The sequence below is a fragment of the Candida tropicalis genome (genome assembly GCF_000006335.3).
Source record: "Candida tropicalis MYA-3404 genomic scaffold supercont3.2, whole genome shotgun sequence".
NCBI classification, from domain to species: Eukaryota; Fungi; Ascomycota; class Pichiomycetes; order Serinales; family Debaryomycetaceae; genus Candida; species Candida tropicalis.
In genome coordinates, this window is record NW_003020049.1 from 1,564,721 (window position 1) to 1,589,824 (window position 25,104).

The window sequence follows — 25,104 nt, forward strand, 5'->3', positions numbered from 1 at the left end:
TTGTATGTGTTTTTGATGATAATGACGAGGTGGTAAAACAAGAACTATTCAACAGATGCACAAAATTAAATATTAGAACGCAGCAACCAAGAATGTGTACAGCAGTTTATTCAATAATAATTCACATAAGTTAGTTAAGCCTGACCATGTACAATCAAGCAACCATTACCATCATCATCAGCCTATGTCACTTCGAGGATCAATTGACCATCTCTGGTTTCTTTTCTTTTTTCGTCGACGTTGACCAGAAGATTATTATATATTTATTTTGAAAGTTGGTCGATCTAGCATGGAAAGGCATTTATGCTGTCTCTCCAAAAGAGTGACAACCATGAAATAATTAGAATGCACACTAGAGAGGAAAAAAAAAATAAAATAAAATGATTACATACACTGTATGGGTACAAGACACACAAGACAGACAAGACAGACAAGACAAGACAAAAGGAAAAAGAAAAGAGAAAGAGAGAATTAGAGAAAGCCAACCAAAAAAAAAAGACTTTGCTGATTTTCCTTCCCATTCACCAGAAAATTTAAATTGTTGGTCGTCCTTGCATTGTTGCCACCACCAACTAAACTAATCCATTAATAAACCTAGATCACCAATTCTTAATTCTTAATTCTTAATTTTTTTTTTTTTTTTTTTTTTGCCTAGTAAACTTTTATTTATTTATTTATTTATTTTGTCAACCAAAAGAAGGAAAGTAAAATAAAATAAACAAAATATAAAGAAAGAGGGTTAAAGAGATTTAACCAACAATGTCACCAATAGAGAAGAACCACAAGTCCGAGAAGTCCCAGAGGATTAATGTTTCGGCACCGATTCCATTGAAACATCTGCTGCATCCTATTCCAAGGGTTGCATCTCTGGATCAATTGCGACTCCAAGTTTATGAACTGGACAAAGCATTGAGGTCATTGACACCTCTGACAATGGGCCAAGTCCAAAGACATATCAATAGAAGACCTTCTTATGGAACAATCGTTAATAGCAGAGAAAGATTCTACAATTTAGACTATCCCGATAATGCGGATGAATTGTCCAAATTACAACTCGACCCCAAGTCAAGGTTTTATGCCAGATCGAGACCAAGAACATTAGATTTACCTAGATTATTACCTTATAAAATTGAGAGTCCTCAAGACCAAGCAAAGTTTTTGAGTCATATCATCTCACATCTTTACATAGCAATTAAAACTTTGGATATCCAAGGATCATTGAGTGTTAGTGCCAAAGACTTGGCTGCTTTAAAAGACGCCATCTCAGATGTCGACTTGGCATTAGAGACTAATTTGTTTGAAATGAATGATGATGACGATGATGAGAATGGCGATGATGCCATTCCGGAAGACTTTGAGACCAGTGATGATGATGAAGACGAAGATGAGGAGGATGACGAAGATGAAGAGGATGAAGGGGATAAGGATGCAACTACTCAACATAAGAAATCACCAAAGTCAGCTGCCGTTGTAGGAGTGAAAACTTGGACACATGAATTGTTGGTGTGGTTAAAAATGAAATATGAAATGCCTGTTACTTTGAGAGCAAGTTTGGCTCGAGTATATTATGCAATTTGCCTTTGTCGTGGTCAACATGTCAACCTTAAAACATATGTCAAGGTGTTTGAATTGTTGACAAAAGATCAATTATTATTGTACAATCTGGGTTTAAGATTGCCATGGGGTGAATTATTCAAGGAATTAGAACACCACTTCCATCCTCCAGACACCACTATGATTCCATTTGAGAAAAAGGACCATAAGCAATTGGTGAAATTAGCTTCTCGAGCTAATTATTTCTATGATAAGAATTGTTTGCCTGAAATTTACGAAAAGTTGGTTGCATACTTTTCTGTTAGTAGTTCTGCATTAACCATGTCATCATTAGCAATTTTACCTCCTTTCTTTACCCCTGGTGGAATAGAAGATGAAAATGATATCCGTCATTACTTGCAATCTTTTTTTTACATGTGGTTAAAGTTGAATAAAACGAACGGCTTTGATGTCCAAATAAGTTCCAGATTAGGTGTCATATCGATGTCTGCATTATCTGTACTTAATGATATACCAGAAGCCAGAAACTACTTGAAGTTAGGAAAATTCGGACTTTATACAGAAAGTCAGATGGAATTCATGATCAACACTCTTATGAATAGCTTGAACATTATGTTTGAGAAGTATTCTTCAATGAAATTAAAGTATTTCCATGGGTTTGCATCAGCTATTGCTTTTTCAATGATTGGGGATTCAGCACTCGAAGATGGAGGTATCGTATACTATTTAAGAACATTGGTAAATGCAATTGAAAGTTATATCCATCCTTCCAATACTGGTGATTGGACTAGACCAATTTCAAAATTGATTTTGGCTTTAATTTACCAATTTCATAAGAGATTTAATTCTGAAAACGAAAAAGATGGGTTCTATTATAATGTGCCACAAGAATTTAAGCTTTCTCGAAAGGTAGTCAAAGAGTTTGTATCTATTTTCTTGCCAATCGTCAAGATTGGTATTCAGGCAAAACAAGAAAAAGTGACAAGCGACTATATTTCTGCTTTGCAATTGTTGGCATTCTTGGAACCAGAATATGTACTTGAGAATACACTTCTAGACATTTACGAATCATTAGAAGGGGTCATATCAACTCACAGAGTTTCCACAGCACTTAAAACCATTGATACATTAGCAAGATTTCTTGTTTCCACTCCGGTTTACAGAGTACACGTTACTAGAATATTGCTGCTTGCTCTCCCCGGTATTGATTCAAACGATTTGGACAAGACAATGCAGACTATTGAGGCGTTTACTTCAATTTCGAATTTTGCACCAATTTATGACTTGACAAATGAGACAGGTGATTCCACATTGGCATTGGAATTCACCCAAGAACATATCGAATATTTAAAGAGAAAGATTTACGATGGTAATATGGAAGGCTTTCAAGTGGACAAGGAGTTGGAAATTGAGGCTCTTAAATCATCAACTACTGCATTCAAGGAGTTGATCAAGGGATTCACCCAACGCATAACAGTATTATTAGAGAATCTTCCAGATCCAGAGAAAAGTACAGGTATGGAACGTGGATTGGCGATTTCTTTACCAAAATTCATGTACATTATATTTGAATCTATATCAGATGATTTGTTTAAAAACTTTAAGGATGATTTCTTTGATTTTGTTTTCAACAATACATATCACATGGTTGTCAATACCGTTTCGGAAATATGTGGGGGGATTGTTAAAAGAGATCCAAGTTGTTTTAAGAAAAATGCTCGTATTTTAATTGACAAAATTAAAGAAGAAATAGAAGAAAATGAGGCAGGGGGCTATAGAACTGGTGTTGAAATTGCGCCTCGTGATTATGCTTTATTTTGGAATTTAACTATCTTGGATGAAATGATTGGCAATGCTGGAAGCCAAATTATGGAAATGTCTTCGGAGATTTATGACTTGTCATTTTTCTTGATGGATAAAGTTAAAAGTCCTGCTGTGTTTGCTTCTACATATTTGGTCAACCAAGTTTTGCAAACTCTTACCAAGATAAAGATCAAAGAATGCAGGTTGATTTCACCTGATTATGAAAAGAAACATGGTGTTACAGAAGAATGCTGGGGTGGCTTCTGGAATAAAGAAGATAGATTCTCCCCACCAAACACTTCATTTGACTGGTTTATTCCATCCGAAAAGGAAGTTTCCTTTGCAATTGAATTTTTCAATAGACATGTGTCTAAAAGTTTGGAAAACTTGATGAAATTAATGCATGACTACGACAAAGAGAAGAATACAGCAGTTCAATCATCTATTGCAGTGCTTGATGATATACGACTGAACTTATTATATTTGGCATATTCATTGAGTGGTGTCTCAGTTTTACTCGATCCTACTTTTGAAGAGAATATTCCAAAATTGAATCATGAAACTGAATCTATTCAGCAAAGGCTATTACTTTTGAAACAAATCAGGGCTCTCAGTGGCGTATCTACCCAAAAGGATGTCATCTATGATGAAAATACTCCTGAAATTATGGAAAAAATCATGAACGATTTAAGTACTGAAGATCTTGATATGATTACCGACCTAGAACAAGTGAATGAGGAAATAAGTGAACAAAACGATCATCATGATTCTAATGATAATCACAGCACTAATGATAGTGGGTCAAAAGATGATGACTCACCAGTTAAAAAGGCAGGTTCACCAAACAGAGATTCTTTTACAAGGTTTGACCGTAATACTTTCCCACTTAGCAGACCAGACTCGGTTGTACCAACTTATGATGATTCTGGAAGGGAGACCCCACAAATAAATGGGGTCCATATGTCGAGTATGAATCCAGCCATAACATTTAGAGAAAAGAGTTTGTATACTTCAAATTACTTTTTTGGAACTGGCCATAAAAATAGAATACATGGCGATTTATATATCAGTATACATAAGACAAGAGAGTTGATTGGTAAGAGTTTGCATGTGATCTATAAATTTTTGGTGTCAAATTTCCCTGATAACACCAAGATTTTGAAAAATTTTTTATTTGTTGTTAGTATTTGGTTTTCTGATGTTGGTAGAGAAAGAAATCTTGATGCCAGTCATTCCAAAATCAACTATACATATGTGAATTACCTTCAAACTGTGAATAGAATAAGAAAACCATTCACTAGAGTTGCTGTTGGAGCCAGATTAGAAATGTACCATCTGTTCAGGTTGGCATTACACGCAACATCACGTACAGAAACAAATTTGGATAAATTATTGTTGGAAGATGCTGTAAAACTTTCTGAATCCACGTATTCAATTATTGCCCGAAGTGCTCAAGGTATTTTGGTTGATGCAATGAAGAGATTAAACGGGGCATACAATTTGATAGTAAAGTCAGCATTTAAGCATCTTTCGAAGGCTTTAGATGCTGATGACCACAAGAAGATAGAAAGTGGGTTGAGTATTTTTGCCATCAAGAAAATCAAGGGCAAGTTACAGAATGATTTCTTCAATCTTCAAAAGTATGTTGATTTGTTACACCGTTCCTTGACAGTAGATAATCAAAATGTTTACAAGAAAGCATATGCATTATTTTCCGGAGTTCGTAAAGGTATAACTCCACCAAGCAGTGTTTGTATACTTGATGAAGCATCAATTGATATTATCAGACCTCCTGATGAATTCATAGATTTGGAAATTAAGGCAGTTAAATTGGCCAAAGAGAACAAGAGAAAGGTCTATTTTGAAAAATTGGAAAAACTTCAAGATAAAGTTTTAAGTGATCAGGATGGAAATGGGCACTGGAAAATTACATTACTGAACTTAGAGTTGTTACTGAATATTCAAGCCTATTTGGAAATACCGACAAGATTAGATGTTTTGTTGTTGTTCCATAAAGAATCTGCTGCAGACCATCCTTTAATTTCCCGTAAAGCATTGGAGGGTGTTGCACGAATTATCAACAAATTGGTAATTTCTAACAAGTATCTGTATGATCTTGCCCTAATGTATGATTTGAATTTTATTGTCCCAACATTAGAAGTAGTTGATACCAAGGCTAGAGATGGGGTCTCATACAAGGAAGCATGGCAAAAGGAATTGCACAATACTGAATTTGCAGATTATTATGTTGATGTCAAGCCAAGTTTAGGATGGTTATTCTGGAAAGATTCAATGTTAGCCGTGAGTCCAAGACCATTTTATAGAATTGATATGAATGCGTCAGATTTGGATACGATAAAGACATTTTCAGAGTTCATAACCAAAGATTGGTTTGTCAAGATTGTCAGATTATGGGTAGCTGATGGGGAGGCCAATTCCACGTTTCAAATGGCAGATGTTTTCACAGTTGCCGCCCTAATTGTATTAATATCGAATGGATTTACACCAAATTTTACATTTGACGATTTGTTGTCTGTTGTTGATGATATCTATGTACCAGATGAAAAGAGTGCACATATTGTTGCATGTGAACTTTTAGTTGGTATTTTATTTGGTACTAAATACTTGGCTGCTGAATTTTGGGAACGAAGAGATGAATTTGTTTGTAAATATTTGAAGAAAGTGTTGAATGATGATTTGTCTCCAGATACACAAGGAATTTGGAATGTTTTCTCATATTGGTTACCAAGTCAACTTGATATTAGAAGATTTCCTAAAGTTTGGAGTGAAATTCTTGATTTCCAATTAGATCCAAATTCTGATTCTGCATTCAAAGATTCGACAAGAATTAGTTACATGAAGGGGGTTATTGGAACTGTGTCATGGAGACTTGCTGATCCAGATAAGTTCTTGGACTTTTGTTTAAAGAATATTAATTACAAATATGCATCTGTCAGATCACAAATTGGTAATTTGATGGCAGTATTGTCGTTCAATTATTATGTTGAATCTATTGCTGATAGTAAACTTTTTATTAAAGGCAGTAATGAACAAAAGGGTTTGATGTTATATGAGGATAGAAACAATTGCCGAGTTGTGGGCATAGTTGAAGATCTATTCACTCAAATTGAAACTTGGAGAAAAGAAGTTTCTCATTTGACTCCACAGGAGATTTTAAAGACGAATTACATTTATACTGCTACCACAGTTTTGACTTGGTTGAGACAAGAATTGAATACAAACTTATCCATCATGTTTGAGTCTCATGTTTCAACACATTTAGTTCCGTTCTTATTAGAGTTGATTAATATGCGTGAAGTTTGTCAATTGGGAAATATTGATCCAATCACCGTGTTGAAGAAGGTGTCACAGATTCCTTATACAAGCGCATACTTGGAGAATACTATCAAGATGCTTGAATATTATGCTGAAGTGGAATTGAATTTAGTACAAACATTGGTGATGGGAGAATTTACTGAAACAGTTTATTTTAAGAATTTGTTCAAGTTGAATAAAGACCAAAGACAGCGTGTATTTAATTTATCAAACAAGTTGTTGTATCATAAACATGTGGAGATTAGGGAATCAGCTGCTGACACTTTATCAGGTTTGATCCATATTTCACCAGTTGAAGATGTGGAGATGATTGTGAGCCAATATAGCAAGCTTTATTCTAAACAATTGGACAAGGTTAGAAGTAAATATCGTAAATCCGGTTACAAGAATATGGATAGTGAAGATATCATCAAGTTGCATGGTGCTACTTTAGGTTTAGGTTCATTGGTTCATGCATTTGCCTTTTCTTCTCCTCCACCAAAATGGGTTCCAGGAATTTTGGCCACTTTGGCAAATAAATCCACTGGTATCCCTGGTATAGTTGGTAAAACAGCTAAAGAATCACTTGGTAAGTTTAAAAAGAATAGACAAGACAGCTGGCATATTGATAGTAAAGTGTTTACTGAAGACCAAATGCAAGACCTTGAGGGTGTTCTTTGGAAGAGTTATTTCATATAAGAAAAATAAAAAAAAAAAAAATAAAAATAAAAAGACAGCAAACATCATCTTATGATATGATTAATATTATCATTTTTATATATATATATGTAATGTTTATTTAGTAATATTACGACAAAAATTTATAACAGTCAATATACGTGTATATTTAAAGAATACAATTTCACACTATTTTTTAATTATTATTATTATTATTATTATTAATTTAGATTGGAAACTTCAAACAAGAAACTTGAAAAACTAATAGTTGCAGTACCTGAAAGATCTTTATCATATTTCTTGAATACATCAGTTAGTTTTCTCAAATATACCAACAATTCAATGAAATTATCAAACTTTAATTTACCAATTCCACCATTTTCATGCATGGCATATTTTTGAAACAAGTGCAAGACCAAATCAATATCCAATTTATAGCCAATTTGTTCCAAAATCTTTTGGAATTCACCAAATGAAATATCACCAGATTTGTTTGCATCAGCTTGAATGAAAAGTTTCTTATAAGCTGATAAATACTTCCATAAAGATACAAATTGTTCAAAAGTTAATGATTTACTGGATGAATCGGATGTACTAAAGAGGTTAATCATTAATCTAATAGTAGAATCCTGAAATCTTGTACGATCAAAATTCAACAAGGCATAAGATAATTCTTTAGCTGATATTCTACCTGATCTATTAGTGTCCACTTTTTCAAAAACTATTCTTAATTCAGATTCTAATTTTTGTTTGGATGAACTAGTAGTTTTGGAACTTTCCACCGACTCCTTTGAAGCATTACGTTTAGAATAATTACCATTGCTTGTATATGGGGCTTGGTATTGTTGTTGTTGTTGCTGATATATTTGTTGTTGTGATGGCGGAGGCAGAGTATATGAAGGGCGATGTTGGTAATTTGCTGGCGGTTGTTGATTAGCGTATTGCTGAACAGGAGCTGCTTGAGGTGGTACATGTTGTTGTTGATTTGAATACTGAGGCCCAGGAGCATATTGTCCTGATTGTTGATAGTTTTGTGCTGGAGCTTGTTGAAAATACTCTTGGTGAGGAGAGCTACTATATTGTTGATATTGCTGTTGTGGTGGTACTTGTTGTTGTTGTTGTTGCGGTGGCGGTCTGTAAGTAACTTTCTGTGGGATTTGATGTGATTGTTGAGGATACTTTCTATTCATATTATGATGATGGCTCTGTTGAGAGTCTTGTTGACCATAAGACTGTTGTGGTGTTGGTTGTGGCGGTAATTCATTCATTTTTTTTATTGCTTTAATGTATCAGGCTTAGTTCAGTTGATAAATGTGTCACTCAATTATCTGGTTTATTATTACTAGTCTTTTCTTTTTTTTCAATTTCTAAAGTGGCTTGTTGATATTTGTCCAAAATAAAATCGTAAATCTTTTAGGAATAATAATAAATAGTCGAATTATTTGTGCTGATAGAAGTTAATGGTTATCAATTTGAATGGTCACAGCCTTTGCCAATCGGTGTTTTTTTTTTTGGAGGTCTCTGTTTTCTTACTTTTTTTTTTTGACCGAAACAAAGAGAAAACGTAGTCTTTGTATCTGAAATTGGGAAACTGTATCAATTTTAGCCAGAGGACACGACATCCAAAATGTCACATGCAATAATCACGTGCCAACACATGTTATAGAGAAAGCAGTTTACTGTTACACTCTCTACAAATTGCAAATGATGTTTGCTATATTCTTTTTTTTTAAATGTCAAAATTTTATTAATTTGTTGTTTTTTTTATATTGTACATGAAATACTCATGCTAAAGAAAATTTGAGCTAATACAATAAATAGTTCACTCCCGTTGATTTAATAATCTCCCAACACAAACAAACATAATAAGAACCTAAAATACAAAATGCTGAAAGGAAAAATTAAACTGTTGTTGATTGATTTATATAACCCATTTAATCTCTAGCTCTACCTCTGTAACCACCTCTTCTTGGACCGCCTCTGGATGGTCTTGGTCTTTCAGCTGGAGCATTCTTCAATCTGGTCAATGGCAAGATACCTTCTGGAATGTTCAATTCGGTTCTCAAGAATTCAACACCTTCATCAGTCAAGGTGTAGTAGTAGTATTGCCATGAGAATTGAGTTTTGACGAAACCTTTAGAAGTCAAAGATTGCAAAGCTTTGATGACGTACAAGTTTCTGGTATCGATTTCATCGTGCTTTGGCAAGTTGAAGTCTTTTTTAGCAACGACAACACCTTCTATAAAACGTGTTAGTAAGTTAATCTCAAAAATGATATAAAAAATCAGTTCATATTAGTTGGTCTTGAAACTTTATGTTGTTGTTGATGTTGGCTTATAAATTGTATTCCCAAGTTGGTATTTCATGTAAAATTTTCATTCTTCTGTATTTTTATCTATTTCGACCTTAATTAATCTGATTTTCAAATATTCTCTCTGTTTTAAATAATGACATACCTTGGAAGAGGTATTGGTGGATCTTCTTTCTGTCTTCTTTTGGAATTAACATGCTGTGACTCTAGTTGATTACTGCTCCTAAAAGAACCAATATCAAAATTTCAAATTTTCAGTAGTAATTTTTTTTTTGTTAGAATTGGTGGGTGCGCGAGGGTGTGAGTAGGAACAAAACCTTAGGAGCTCATACTGAGTGGGAAAGAAAGAAAAAAAAAATGAGAAAAAAACGGTCGTGCAAAAATTCAAAATTGACAGAAAAAATTATTGATTAGGGCTGTAGCCCTAGTCATGAGATTGCAAAATTTTGAGAGTTCGTTTTTGTTTTGTGCGATGTAATTATTTACACACGAGAAGAAGATATTATAAACCAGAGACTGGGTATTGTTTGTAGAGAACTAGTGATGTTTATAGGTTTAGAATAGTATAGACATTGAAATGTATAGAGTTGCAATAGTTACGTACTGGATAATTTGATCGTGGTGTAATCAATTGTGAAGATAGGCTCCTTTTCTGAAATGCAATTAGTATTGATATAATTTGGTAAAAATGGTCGAACTATAGTCGCTCAGATTCATAATTAGCATATAACTCTAATACGATGAATATATTGTCAGTTGTAGAAGTATCAATTCAAGTGCACGCTAGTGGTTTTTAAGACAAAGAGGCTGGCGATTTTCGACCAGTAAATCCACAATGTTCATATCTGATTAGGTATCAAGTCTCTATGCTACATAAAAAATCATGAATTAGTATCGTAATCTTGTGATCCCACACATTGATATCATTTACAAGAAGTGGATGAAAACAAATATTAAATAAAGAAGTTAGCATTAAAATACATAAATTTGGGTAAATAAAAACAACGAGAAAAAAAAGTAAAGAACACTTAATATTGAGCTGCACACGCCTTCAAAAATAAAGCTTTCACGTGGCAACTCAATCCAAAAATAAAAACAAAACAAGTATCAACCAAATAACCATCAACTAATTGATAACATCAAAATTGAAAACAGCTAGATTTGAAACAACAATGATAACACCATAGATAAGACCGCCACCAACAAAATAATGGTCAAACAAATACATCCAACTAGTCTTCCTAGACTTCACTCTTGTTTTTACGGAGTCCTTGAAAGAAACCGCTGATAGAATCCTTTTGTTCTTGTCTTTCTTTTTCATCTAAAGATTGTTCATTTGTTAATTTAGGATCCCTCATGAAGAACCCAACAATGATCATTGGAGCAACAAAGCACATACACACAGTCATCAAAATACGCTGGACATCAGCATAAGCAAGTACAGCTGCTTCTCTTTCTGGAGATCCCCAAGCATATTCAGCAATGAAAGTATATGGGTCCCCATATATACTGGCAGCTAAAGTTTCGTCACCCAAGTAATGTACCAATCGTTTATAAAGCTTGCTTGACCACACGGCACTAGCAACAGCACTTCCAACACTCCACCCGACACGGTACAAGGTGTACATGGCTGAAGTAACGATTGCAAGATATTCATGTTTCACACAACTTTGAGCAAGCACATTGATAGGATAAGTTAAGAGCCCAGTACCAAAACCAATTACAACCATCCCGCCAATGATACCCGAATGAGCGTGCAATTGGCTTCTAAAATGGTAAAGAATACCAAAACCAACCAACCACAAGACACATCCAAAGATTGCAAAGCCTTTTAAGCGTCTAAAGTAGACAACAAACAAACCAAAGAAGAAACCGACAATAACAGAGACAAATGATGAGATACTCGAGATTCTGGTAGCTGAGGCTTGTGATTCATTGACTGCAACCATCAAGACAGTATACAAGAAATTAGATTCGACAGCATAGACAAAGTCAAACAAGAAGGAGATGACAGCAGGTGCCCAAATACCACGGTCTTTCATCAAGTATAGTGGAATAATTGGCTCTTTTGCACCATAAACTTCCCAGAGACCAAAAACAGGGAACAAAGCACCTCCAATGACAACTGGGACAATAATGTGGGCCTTTTTCCAACTGGAACTGATACCACCAGCAAGTGTGATAGGAACTAAAAGACAACCCAAAGCGGCAACTAAAAGGATCAACCCAATGACATCCAATCTCCAGAACAAAAACTTTGCAAATCCAACGGGTCCCAATTCTTGAAATTTAGTCTTTCTTTGTTTAAAAACCTTCCATTCTTCAGTCTTACCAGCAAGATAACGCATATGGAGTAAACAACAAACAAGTGGGATACAGGCCAATGGGAAAATGAAACTCCACATAGAAATCCCCCATTTCCAGTTTGTTCCAACAGCAGCAGTAACATTCCCACTAATCCAAGTATTAATAATAAATGGGAATGCAGGACATAAAGTGAAGAATAACCTCCAACGTAAACTGGAGAAGTCTGACATGATAAAGACAACCATTATAATTATCCCGCTGTATCCGACTTGAAATAGGACGGCACCTGCAACATAAGTGTTAATATTGGGAGATTGACCTTCAATAATGGTACCAACAACATAGAACAAAACAGCAACGATAAATAACTCCAAACGACCAAAAACATCCGATAATCTTGCATATACCGGTTGACTTGCAGCAGCTACCACACCAATGATGGCATTAACAGTAGTCAACAACAGATGTTCTGAGAACGCCAGGGTCGCATAGGCAGTGAAGATGTATCTTATTTGCAGATCGAGGCCGTAAGCGTAACCACAAAGGAAGGCAGAAAACCCCAAGATTACCTTGTACCAGAATGTATGCTTCCATTGATTTGCCAAAATTTCAGCTTTATGAACACCAATAGACTTTTCTTCTTCAACACTTTCAGTGTCAGTTGGATTGGATCTGTAGTAGCTCTTCTCTGAGCTCTCTTTTGCCTCATCAGTCATAGTTGGATAGGTAGACATGGTTGAAGTTAATGTACAAAGGAAGAAAGAAAGAAGAAAAAAAGAAAACCCAAATCGGGAACCTGATACGAAAACGGGAAATCCTAGTTCATTTAAATATTCTTCTCCAGGATGAAGTAAATGAAATGAGCCATTGATAATTTTGCATTGTTTCTTTTTAATTTTTGTTCAATTTTTTTGTTGTAGTCCCAATCGTTAATTTCTGCCTTGCACAGTTACAAAATCCCTTGTTAGAACAATGTAAATTGCTCTCTAATGGAAAAATGCCGTTCTGGCTCGATAGAATTTAGGTGCATATGCATTTGTCAAGAAATTAGAGCTACTCATTTAACGCCTTCGTTGTCGAGCATTTAATTACTCAAGAAAGCAATGCGAATATTGAAGTCAGGTGTAAATGTTTATGAACGAATAGGGTTCATTGGATGCATGTTTTGCAGTCAATATAGCCCAATGTAACGTTAAAAGAGAGGTGATAAATATCAAAGGTTGCTTTCATCGCTCATTAGAATTAAGTTTTACGGAAGAATAAAGCAAATTTTATCTTCCTGCAAAATCAATTGTGATTTTTTTGATTAATTCGATGAAAAAGATAATGTAACAAAGTAATTTTTTTTTCTTGTTTCTTTTTATTTTTTTATTGTATATTTTTGTATTCTTTTCATTTTATTACTTTTTTTAGGGTTACGTTAATTTCTCAGCTTAGTAAACCAGAAAAAAAAGACTTTATTTTGTTTCCGAAATCGTAAACCATACCCGAAACAACTTTCTGTGATTGGTTAGAGACAACCGATGAGCTTAGAATGGTACCATTCCCGATTCTGGGATTGCATAAAGTTAGAGAAAAAATTTTCACTTGCCGGATTTATGGTCTGCAGCCTATTTTTCTTGGTACCGTATCTGTCACCCAATTTAGAATTTGGTATTAGAATCCTTATGCATTGTGATGAAAAGGAATGAATTGATTTACAATCATTGGACAAACACAACGGGATAAAATTTGAAAAAAGAAATTACTGTGTTCTCCGAATTTTTGTTTGCATCAACTCTAAAGAAATGATTAACAGTTAATGAAGCAAATCCTCTTCGTCTCAAGGGATGTTAATTGATCGTAGTTTGTGAAGTCAACATGGTTATATCAACCGAAAAGTATATGCAAACTAGTTGTGCATATTCTTTTCCATATCATATATCATACTACTATTGTATGAGTAAAAAGAGGTCATGTAAATTAAACATTTCGGGTTCACTAGTACTGACAATATCGATGGTCTTAATATGAACGTTTCTTTCCAAACAATGAGTTTAATTTCGACACATGGATCTGAAGATTCCCCTTAAAATAGTCTGAAATGCAATCGCAAATGTGTATATTGAAATTATTTTAACACATACTTTACAGTGTATTGTACTATAACATAACCAGCAAAATTCAAGCTCCAAGTGCAATCAACATACTCGAGTTACATTATTACATGTATCAAATCTAACTTGTAAATGTTTTCAGAGTAACCATCTCTTCAACAACTGCCGTCATTTATTGTGTTGTTACTAACACAAACACCGACCCTTTGTTAATAATACCTATAATAGACTACAATAAAGCATTTGTAAAAGATAGTTTTGTCTACAGTTCATGAAATCCCTTTTTTTCATTGTCTTCTATCATAATTTGTTGAACAAGAGGGTATTGATATATTTGTACTTCTTTGCAAGTGTATGTTTGAAATAGAAAAAATACACATAATCAATAGAGTGTCCTCATAAACCACATACTACTAGAATTAACAAAGACCATCAAGAGTTATACTATTTAGAAAATCCGTACAGAATAACGGTGATGCCCATAGTTCAAGTAGTCTCATTCCAACTTTTCCAATGTCATCATTTGACAAATCACGTGTTTGACGATATTAAGCTTTTTGGCTCAATCGCTAGTGAACTTGTCCGGAATCGTTTCGCATTTACCCGTCAACACAAGGAGTTACAACTCATTAAAAATTAAACGGGTGGGAAATTCGGTGGTACTCTCCATCCTTTACCAAAGTTGCTCCTGAGAGCTTTTCTTAATCCTAAGCATGAAAATGCATGGGCGGTGTTACAAGAAATATTACACGATTCAGACTGTAAAAGGTTTGTTTCGTTATGGGAATGACGCCGTGGATGGTTGGCTATGATGAAAGTTATCATCATTAAGCTGTTTAGTGCAATATGCGAACTTGAATATACTCTATTCAAGCACCCGATACCGATCATCGATAATCGGATAGGTTTTTTTTTAATGTTGTTTGGTTTAATGAAAGTCATGAAAGTTGTGTATTGTTTTAAGTTCTGATCTTTTTTTTTTGATACTCGGTTCGAGTTTGAAGAAAATCAAAACTGGAGAAAAAAAAAAAAAAAGAAGTAAACTATCAACGCTATCTCTTCTTAGCACACCACACACACACATATATATATACCACAATAATGATCTTTGCTAGCATTCGACGAATCTTTCAATCATTTAGAACCGAGGAAGAAGAAAGATTATATTCAAGAGCTGCTTTTTTTAATCTACTTGGGTTTCTTGGTTCATGTGTTTTATTTTCATTTGTCGCTCAACGTCTATCAAGACATCCCAGAGAACTAGCACATATTGCAAGAGCAGATGCATTGATTAAAGCAATTCAATCCTAATATGAGTTAATGAGAATTATTTATATTTACAAAAAAGAAGAACAATGAAAAAAAAGTGGAGAAAATATATATAATATTAAAAAGGAAAACAGATTATAACTGTAGTTTTTTTTAAGAACAATCATGGCAGTGTGATGTCTATCAAAATTAAAAGCCTTTACCTCTAATCAATAATTCTTTACACATTTCATAAGCAGTCCATGATATTGCTGTACTTGGAATGTTAAATATCACTCTTGGTTTCAAACCTTTCCAAAATGCAGACATTCCACCCAATTTATACAATGCCTCAGCCGCACTTTTAAACCCTGTAACATGTCTAAATTCATGGTTATTTGATATTCCTTTAGTTTGTAAAACTGTTTTGATACAGTCAAATGGAGTGGTCAAGGCAGCGGCAATACCACCAGCAACACCACCACTGACACAATGCAAATATGGGTTATATATATGAGAAGGATTCAATAATGATGATGAATATTCATAAAATCCAAAATTTAATGCGGCAAATGGGATATTTGTTAAAAGGGTAGTTGGATATGAGATATAGAAAGCACTTAATCCTTCTTTCTTATAGATATCAGCAGCTAGTTTAAATAATTTAACTGAGTTTGATTTGGAATTGGTGTAAGCAGCACTGGCTTGCATTCTTTGTTTCAACATATCAAAAGGGGTCATCAATGCATCTGATGCTGTAGTACCAGTGATACCAGCACAACTCGCAATGAGTGGGTGGTTTTCGTCTGTAACAATCTTATTCAGGTGAGGGGAATTTGTCAATCTATTCACCAAAAATGTTTTTGTTGCTTCAAAAACGGAGAAATAGATGGCATGAGCAGGACCAGCACCTAATATAACTGAGGACACACCTTTCCATAAGGCATAAAACCCTTCAGTTGAACTTATTTTTGATATGGATTTTAAAAGACCACGGGATATTTCTTTGCTTGAAAGGTTCATCTGCATTCTTGTTTTGATGGAATCAATGGGGAACATTACTGTATGTTCCATTATACCAGCCAATGCACCAGCTGATAAATGGGCAGCTAATGAAGCATCATCTGGCAATGCTTCGTAGTCTATTTCAACCGAATCTTTAGGTAAGAATTGTATCTGATGTTCCATACTGGTAGATTTGTCTAAATGTGGATAATGAGGGGCTGTATGGGTTTTAGATATATGTAGGTAGCTTGGCAGATATTCAGTCTATTTGTTCTAGTGGAAAATATTAACAATTGATTCACCAACACAAGATACACAGATACGATAATATTCTATCAGTTAAAATGGATTATTATTATCGATATCTCCAGGAATTGAAAAAAAAAAAGTCTTTGACGTGGAGACAAAGAAAACTTACACTTGGTGGAAATTTTTTTTTTTCTTCTTCTCGTTCTTGATGGATGAAGATACTCGCTCGCTTTTTTTAGGTACCCTCTTTATTTTTTTAAAAAAATGATTTTTATTATTTTTCACAGCACACCAATTTCGGTTTAATTCTAAGTTAAAAAATTTTGTTTAGATATATGTATGGATAGGTATTTTCTTCAAATTATCGGTATCTGAGAAATTCCAATGAATTGTTATGTATTTGTAATACTTTTGAAGCTTGTTATTTTTTTGCTTGATAGATAGATAAATTGCCAAAAGCAAAGTCTAGATTGTTCAGATTAATTTGTCAGTGGAAAGAAAGAAAAAAAAATAGAAATCTAAAATTTCACTGTGTGAGTATCAAATAGCCCACTGAAAGAAAGAAAAAAAAAAGTTCGAAAGTCCACCTTCGGGTTTCTTCCAATTGTCAGGAATTAAAATGACTAATTTTTTCTTTTGAGATCCACACAATTGTTGATTGGTTGATTGGTTGATAGAATATTAGATTTAATGCTCTTCAATTAAGGTACTTTACCACTCTATTTATATTGACATTCAGAGATGCTTTTTTATAATGTGTATTTTTTTTTTGTAGGGATTCTCCATTTCGGCAATGCTGCTCACTTAGTATTGACACCGTTTAATTTTTTTTTTTCCACCTCTATTTTTTTCTATTGCAATGCTTTTCAAACAAAAAGGATCTACAAGCGTTGTTATTTGAAACGCACATTCAGTAATCTAAACAAAGAATTTCTAATATAGATTCCCAGTAAAAACTTAAGCTGACCAGCGAAGACTTTTTGTCAATCGTCTTTTGTTCTTTTAGTGACGTATAATTATTCATTCAATCTCCGTATCTTTGTACTGAATATTCAAAATTGTATGATTGTAACCAACCCGAGGAACCAGATGAAAATAAGGTACACAGAGAAAACCATCGCCGTAATGTATTATTAAAACTCTTAACAATTCCATCCAAAAACAGACACATTAGATGTCTCCATATCTTCACAATCTAAACGATAAAGTTGACACCGAGTCAATCATCAATGTGTTATAAAAAATATAACATGATACCAACAGGAGGTCAATTTTGAGAAATACACACTACACTTCAACAGAACTATCCTTAATTTCTTCACAACAGATGCAATCCCTGTGTATCACGTCCCCATAAGATCCCCCAAACAAGGTATCCCTCAAAAATACATTATTCTACTTGATACCCCACGTTTTTATAACATCAGTCGGATGAACCTACCGACATGCCGTACCCGTCAAAACCTCAAAAATAATGTGATAATATTTTTAACATGGAAGAAGAATCCCCCACGCACCCCCACGGATCAAATAGTAATCCCCCACGAAACTTAATCATTTTCGGAGAAAAAAAAAAGCAACAGACTGGAAAATAGAATGAACAATTTCCTATAAATATGACTTTGATTTCCTCTTCATTGGCTCCATTGAATATTCTATTTATTACCTATATATATATACCATAATATTTTTTCATTTTATTCATCAAGACAATATGACTACCACAGTTAGACCAAAAGTTTTAAGATTGGGCAGAATTGATTTTGCTCAAGCCAAATGGGACCAAGTTGCTAAAATTGCTGACATCATTGATTGCGATTCCCAAAATCGTGATGAATTCATAAAGGATTTACAAACCAAATATAAGGATATTACCAATATTGCAAGAACTTATGCATCTGTTGAACAAACTGGAAGATTTGATGCTGAATTAGCCAGTCACATGCCAGAAACATTAAAGTCAATCAGTCACAATGGTGCTGGTTATGATCAAATTGATGTTCAGCCATTTACTGATAGAGGAATTCAAGTTTCTAATGTTACTGTTCCAGTTGAAGGACCAACAGCAGTAACTGCTGTTTATTTGGTATTGACCTGTTTAAGAAACTATCAAGTTGGACACCAAATTTTAGTTAATGGTGGCTGGGACGCCAAAAAATGTGGTGGTGCCAAATTGGGACATAGTCCAGAAGGTAAAGTTGTTGGTATTTTAGGTATGGGTGGTATTGGAAGAGCTATTAGAGATAGATTGCAACCATTTGGATTCTCCAAGATTGTCTACCATAACCGAAAACCACTTTCTAAAGAATTGGAAGGAGGTGCTGAATACGTGACCAAAGAAGAATTGTTTAAAGAAGCTGATATCATTTGTATAAGTGTTCCTCTTAATTCCCATACTAGACACTCAATTAACAAGGAAACTATTAACCAGATGAAAGATGGTGTTATTTTGGTAAATACTGCCAGAGGTGCTGTTGTTGATGAGAAGGTTATCCCAGAATTGATTAAATCAGGAAAGATTGGTGCATTTGGTGCAGATGTCTTTGAGAATGAACCAGAGGTTAGTCCAGAATTGTACGAATTGCCAAATGTCGTTTCCCTCCCACATATGGGTACTCATACTATTGAAGCATGTAGAGAAATGGAAGAATGGGTCGCTGAAAATGTCGAATCTTATATCAAGACAGGCAAAGTTAAAACCATTGTTCCGGAACAACAAGGTGTATTTTAGGTTACATAGAAACTAAGTGGGTTTATGAATAGATTTTGTTACACTTTTAATTTATGATACACTTCTAGCATTGTGCTCGATGATCAATTGTCCGATATGGAAATTCATCAAATCAGGAAAGTGCAAATCATGGACCCAGAAAAGGTGTAGACATTTATGCCCAGACTGATATTTTTCTTGACCAATTCCTTTCCACTGATTCTTTTGTTACCATTAAGGTTTTACAAGGTTTGTGAGAGATGCGCAGTAGTAAAAAGTTCATATACGGAATTACGATAGGTTGAATCCATCCGTCAGCCGAGAATTGATGATAGATTTGATACTGGTTGATGACTTGCTTATTTTTTTTTTTTTAGTGTTTCTTTTTATTCTTGAATTTTCTATAACAATTACTAATATACTATAGTAAATATAGTTGCTATATTAATCGTGGAATCATCATGAAAATGATTTAACTTTCTTTGAATTGTTTGTTTAGCTTTGATTTGGGCTATCTTTATTTGTTTCATTAATCACATAATGACAGAAAGAAACAAGAAGGCAATTATTATTGGAGGTTCTTATGCTGGGTTTTTGGCATTGAAAACTTTACTCAAATCTTCGAGAGTAAAGTTAGATATAACTATGATTTCACCCAGTAGGATGGCTTATTTTAATGCTGCAGCTCCTAGATTACTAGTGGAACCAAAACTTGTTGAGCAAACTGTTTATTCAATTCCAGAGTCAATTAAAAAGCTAGCAAGTGGTACTATTCACCAAGTAAATTTCTATAAAGGTTCTGTTTCAAAAGTTAATTTGGATGAAAGATTAGTCGCTGTTGGTGATAACAAATTAGATTATGATAATTTGATCATTACTTCTGGTGCTAGAACCAAGACCGCAGTTTTTAAGCTCGATAATACCAGGGATGAAATGTACACGTTAGATGCTATTAAGACACTTTCTTCAGATATTAAAAAGGCTCATTCAATTGCTGTCATTGGTGGTGGTAGTACTGGTGTTGAAACAGCATCAGAGATTGCCTACAATAGCCATGATAAAAAGGTTACTTTGTTCACCGGTAGTTCAGGACCATTATCCGGACTTGCGTCTTCTTCAATGACATCAGAAGCAACTACAAAATTAAAGAAACTTGGAATTGAAATAATCAATGATACGTTGGTCGATGTCGATGGTAAATTTATTGTATTTCCCGATGGAACTAAAAGAGAATTTGATTTAATTATTGAATCACTGGGAACTATTCCAAATACTGAATTTCTTCCTAAGAAGGTATTGAATTCGTTTGGTCTTATTGAAACTGATGAGTATTTAAGAGTTGTTGGTTATCCTAATGTCATAGCTGCTGGCGATGTGGTTGGATTAGGTACAGGTACAATTTTCAATTTGAAATATGACCAAGAACCTGTTTTAGTGAGAACTCTTGAATATGAAGTTTTGGATGATAAGTCGGTCAAATTAAGACCATATCTGCAACCAACAAGTTTTACATCATTCACACCAATTGGTAAAGACGGTGGCGTGGGTATGGTATTTGGATGGCATGCTCCTAATTTCTTGGTTCGATCATTGAAATCTAAAGATTTTATGATTCCGAAGAGTTCAAGTCATTTTACATAGTGATATTTCATATGTATAGGATTAATGTTCAATTTTGTGTATGTGCGTCTTCACCACGCGTGTTATCGATTGTCGTGTCGCGTAGATTTTATTATTTTTTCTACTATTTTTAAGAAAAAAACTTTATCATCAAAGCTTAATAGAACTTCAGATTGGTTTCCAAACATATTCAATTAATGGATGATTATAAACAATTAGGTCCTGGTAGATTTCTGTGCTCGATAAAATTTCCATTTCTTACAAATGTATTACAAACATATGGAAAATCAGTCAATGACTTACTACAATACCACGAAGCATCTGACCATGCTCAACTTTCCCGACTTGTTAATAGGCCATTGAAAGAAATCAATGATTACTACAAGACACTCGAACAAGATCTACAAGTTGAACCAAGCTCCATCGAAAAATTACTAGAGTCAGAATTTATCAACACTGGTCTACCGAATATAGATACTGAATTAGGTGGAGGAATACCATTAGGTGAAGTAACAGAAGTATTTGGTGCTAGTGGATGTGGTAAATCACATTTCTTATTCCAATTATTAGCCAATTGTCGTAAACAATATCCCATGTCTGAAAATGTCCATATATCAACTGAATCATTTTTGGAAACGAAAAGATTAAAAGATTTTCTTGGATCGAATAAAAAGTCAGATTTGGATCTGATATCTTATATTCATTGTCAAGATCTTGAAAGTCAAGATCATATATTGTACACCCAACTACCGTTGAAACTTAGTCAAAATAATGGAAAGACAAAACTAGTGGTTATTGATTCAATAGCTCAACATTTCCGAAGAGAAGATTCAATCATGAATTCGACATATTTGAAACAGAAAATAGAATCACAAGAGTCAGAATTAGCTGACGATAAAATGTTTGAAAATATAAAAAGGAGACAGGTTAGCGAATTGAAAAAATTTAATAAATCGGCCAAGTATGCATCCAGAACTGGGAAATTATACTATGTGTGCCTGTTATTCCAACATTTATCAAGATTAGCACAAGTGTTTAATATAGCAGTGGTGGTTATAAATCAAGTTAGTGATTATCCTTTGATTTATGATAAAGGACCAATAGAAGCTAACGATGAAGAGCTTGAGTACCCTTTGAACTTGGATTTCCAAACAGCGATATCTTCCGGTTGGGATGGTACATCGATGTATCACTTATTTCCAAACTCAAGTTTAAATTTAAACCACAGTGATTTGGAATCTTTAGATATTGAACTTATGAAATCTTTTGATGATGATGATGTTGTTGTCGACAATGGTTGCAAACGACAGAAGGTCACTTCTACAGGAGAAATTGTACCCAAACCAACTTTAACGGATAAATTAGAATTACAAAAGGATTTGATTTATAAATCACATGAGTTACGAAATCGAGGCACAAAGAAAATTGTACCCACATTAGGTCATCCATGGGCATCTAGAATTAAAACCAAAATCATGTTGATGAAAACATATAAACCTATTGTGAAATCAGAAAAGGAGCTAAGTATAGAAATACAGGCACGCCTGGAATCTACAGAACAACTGGCGCCAGATACGAATGGGAGGAGAACACGTTCTAATGATATCGATCAAACAAGTTCATTGATTAAAGGTTGGAACGTTGAAAGATTTGCCAAAGTCGTGTCATCAGTTAATAATTCCGATTCAAATAGATTTAGAAAGTACCAATTTATCATCAACAAACAAGGATTAGTTGAAATAAACATAGACTGAATACATATTTTTGAAAAAAAAAAAATCTACCCAATGCAAAAATGTGTACACAAACTTATCTCTATTGAAAATTGATGAGCACGTTGATAGTACATCTGGGGTAAACACGTTTTGTAAAACAACTTCCATCGTTATCAAATTGAACTGTTGCGCGAAAAAAAAAAAGAAGTCATGATCATTTTAAAAAAAATTGGTTACAAAGGTGATTGATTGATTGCCTGTCCCGAGTTAAACAAAACCCAAAAAAAAAATGGACGTGGGCGCGAGACAGACAACTCCAACTCCAACAACAAAAATTGAACTGGAAACAAAATCTCGTTTTCTGTCGCCCACATTCAAAGCAATAAACAACCACGATAAAAAAAAAATAAGAACCTATTCTAGATTCAATATCGATAAATACCCAATACAATATTCCATTTACTCATTCTTGAATTATTTTACAAATTATTAATCCATTTAATTGACTTGACTCCATGAAGGTACGTTTTATTTTATTTGTTTCCTTGCCGGGGTTTAGTTTTCAAGACCTTTGCAACCTCACGTGTTTGTAACAAACTCATCTTTGACATGTTATTTACAGAGGTATTGGTTCCCTGGAGAACATTAGTCTATTATGTATAAGAACTCAAGTTCTAACTATTATTACAGTATATTGATGAAGTTGATCTTGAGCTTGTAAACCAAGAGCTAAACTTCCACTCCCCCGACAACAATTTGGTGATTAAGGGGGGTTGTGAATTATTTACTACTAAACCAATTGGTACTGATAGAAAATTGTTTAAAACAATTGATAAACATTTGGACCAAATTATAGAGGATAATCAATTTTCCAGATCCGTAGAGAAGGACAGAAGAGATTCCATGAGTTCGATTTTTGGCAGTAGTGCCAGTTCCCCGGATTTAAGAAGACACAGTGCTGTTTCGATAAGTGAAATGGGACGTAGGTCAAGTGCTAATCTGGGTAGTACTATAACATTTGGTAAGAATTCCGTTCCAAAGAATGGTGCACAAATTAGTGGAAGTTATACAAATGGAAGCAGTTCGTTATTATCACAATCTTTACGTGAAGGAGAATCTATTGACGATAGTACTGAACATGCAGTTGATGAGTCACCATTTGGACCATTGAAAAATGTAACAACAAGGAAGACTTTTGCTTATTTGATTGCTATTTTGAATAGTTCATTCCCAGACCAGGATTTTACTAATTTACAACCTACCACTGAGAATTTCTATCGTATCGATTCTGCAGATGATTTGGTTCATAAATTCAATAATGTTTTGCTTTCGTTAGGTAAAAAAGAAGATATTTTGAATTGGATTTGGGATATCATAAATTCTTATATGGATGTACTACCTTCGAAAACCTCGTCACCGTATATCCCAGCCCAAAGCGGTAGTATCAGTACTGGTGCTGGTCCTATTCGTAGCAGACATGGGTCTTTCTCGAGTAATACAAACTCACCTCCTTCTAATGCTACTTTAGAACCTTGTCAAATTTACCAATTCCAACCATCTGATGAATCGATACTTGAAGATTTGACATATCCATATCAACCAATGTGGTCGTATTACTATTTCATTTATAATAAGAAGAAAAAGAGAGTAACATTCATCCATATTGCTGCTATTAACAAAGCTCATTATTCTAATATCAATGCCAATAAATCAACAGATGATTCGAGCAATGATTCTAAGAATGCCAAAGTGATAAAACATGGTGGTGATGATGAAGAATATGATGAGAACGACGACTATGGTTCCAATGACTTGGATCAAGCAATAGAAGATGATGAATATGACGTTGAAGATGATGAGAACGTTGATGTTGTTGGGGACCTTGAAATTTAGTTTCCTATTAGTTAATATTTTTGCCACGACAGTGATTTTATATTTAGTGAGAAGAAGTTCACTTCTTAACATCAGCGTAATTTTTTTTTTAGATTATAATCCTAATTTGTGTTATTACCGTTATTAATATTGTTAACATTGTTTGTAAATGATATATCAATATCTATGGCTACCAATTATGTGCGAGATCTATACTTTATGTAGAAATTAGAGTCGTGCGATTCTTTCCGCACGCGGCAATGTTCAGAAATAAACCTAAAAAATTTCTCCGCCCACGAGGTACCCCCGGGGGCAGGTACACGTCCAATACAATATACGTCACGAGTTACATGGCCTTTATAAAGCAATCGAGCAATAAAGCAATAAAGCAATGGAGCAATACAATCTGACAAAAAAAACGAACAATAAAAACAAACGAGCAATAATCCAAAATGAGCAATAACTTTAAGTCTAACTTGAAGAAAACAAAAAAAAAAACCACCACAAACTCAAAAATAAAAAAATTTTTTACAATCGTCGACGTAAGATAACAGATAAGGACGCGGGTGCGGGTGCGGGTGCGGGCGCGCAAGTAGAAGAAAAATTAAGAACGGAAAACTA

General features: G+C 34.2%; 8 protein-coding genes across 8 annotated transcripts; 5 read left to right on the top strand and 3 right to left on the bottom strand. All coding sequences in view use genetic code 12, as the record gives it.

Moving 5' to 3' along the window:
- Positions 1 to 759: 759 nt before the first annotated feature.
- On the top strand, positions 760 to 7,371 carry BLM3 (Blm3p; the record flags this gene model as incomplete). The annotated part of the gene is made up of 1 exon (XM_002547451.1): positions 760 to 7,371. The coding sequence occupies one exon, from the start codon at positions 760 to 762 to the stop codon at positions 7,369 to 7,371; it is 6,612 nt and encodes a 2,203-aa protein (XP_002547497.1).
- A 200-nt stretch (positions 7,372 to 7,571) lies between these two features.
- Positions 7,572 to 8,618, bottom strand: CTRG_01805 (uncharacterized protein; the record flags this gene model as incomplete). Its single annotated transcript, XM_002547452.1, has 1 exon — positions 7,572 to 8,618. One exon carries the CDS (start codon positions 8,616 to 8,618, stop codon positions 7,572 to 7,574), a length of 1,047 nt encoding a protein of 348 aa, XP_002547498.1.
- Positions 8,619 to 10,902: 2,284 nt separating this feature from the next.
- On the bottom strand, positions 10,903 to 12,702 carry SIT1 (siderophore transporter; the record flags this gene model as incomplete). The annotated part of the gene is made up of 1 exon (XM_002547453.1): positions 10,903 to 12,702. The coding sequence occupies one exon, from the start codon at positions 12,700 to 12,702 to the stop codon at positions 10,903 to 10,905; it is 1,800 nt and encodes a 599-aa protein (XP_002547499.1).
- A 2,820-nt stretch (positions 12,703 to 15,522) lies between these two features.
- On the bottom strand, positions 15,523 to 16,500 carry MRS4 (Fe(2+) transporter; the record flags this gene model as incomplete). Its single annotated transcript, XM_002547454.1, has 1 exon — positions 15,523 to 16,500. One exon carries the CDS (start codon positions 16,498 to 16,500, stop codon positions 15,523 to 15,525), a length of 978 nt encoding a protein of 325 aa, XP_002547500.1.
- A 1,780-nt stretch (positions 16,501 to 18,280) lies between these two features.
- IFM3 (Ifm3p) lies at positions 18,281 to 19,297 on the top strand (the record flags this gene model as incomplete). The annotated part of the gene is made up of 1 exon (XM_002547455.1): positions 18,281 to 19,297. The coding sequence occupies one exon, from the start codon at positions 18,281 to 18,283 to the stop codon at positions 19,295 to 19,297; it is 1,017 nt and encodes a 338-aa protein (XP_002547501.1).
- A 519-nt stretch (positions 19,298 to 19,816) lies between these two features.
- CTRG_01809 (uncharacterized protein) lies at positions 19,817 to 20,917 on the top strand (the record flags this gene model as incomplete). The annotated part of the gene is made up of 1 exon (XM_002547456.1): positions 19,817 to 20,917. The coding sequence occupies one exon, from the start codon at positions 19,817 to 19,819 to the stop codon at positions 20,915 to 20,917; it is 1,101 nt and encodes a 366-aa protein (XP_002547502.1).
- A 176-nt stretch (positions 20,918 to 21,093) lies between these two features.
- RAD57 (putative DNA-dependent ATPase) lies at positions 21,094 to 22,650 on the top strand (the record flags this gene model as incomplete). Its single annotated transcript, XM_002547457.1, has 1 exon — positions 21,094 to 22,650. The coding sequence occupies one exon, from the start codon at positions 21,094 to 21,096 to the stop codon at positions 22,648 to 22,650; it is 1,557 nt and encodes a 518-aa protein (XP_002547503.1).
- Positions 22,651 to 23,514: 864 nt separating this feature from the next.
- On the top strand, positions 23,515 to 24,504 carry MAF1 (RNA polymerase III-inhibiting protein; the record flags this gene model as incomplete). Its single annotated transcript, XM_002547458.1, has 1 exon — positions 23,515 to 24,504. The coding sequence occupies one exon, from the start codon at positions 23,515 to 23,517 to the stop codon at positions 24,502 to 24,504; it is 990 nt and encodes a 329-aa protein (XP_002547504.1).
- Between the last annotated feature and the right edge of the window lie 600 nt (positions 24,505 to 25,104).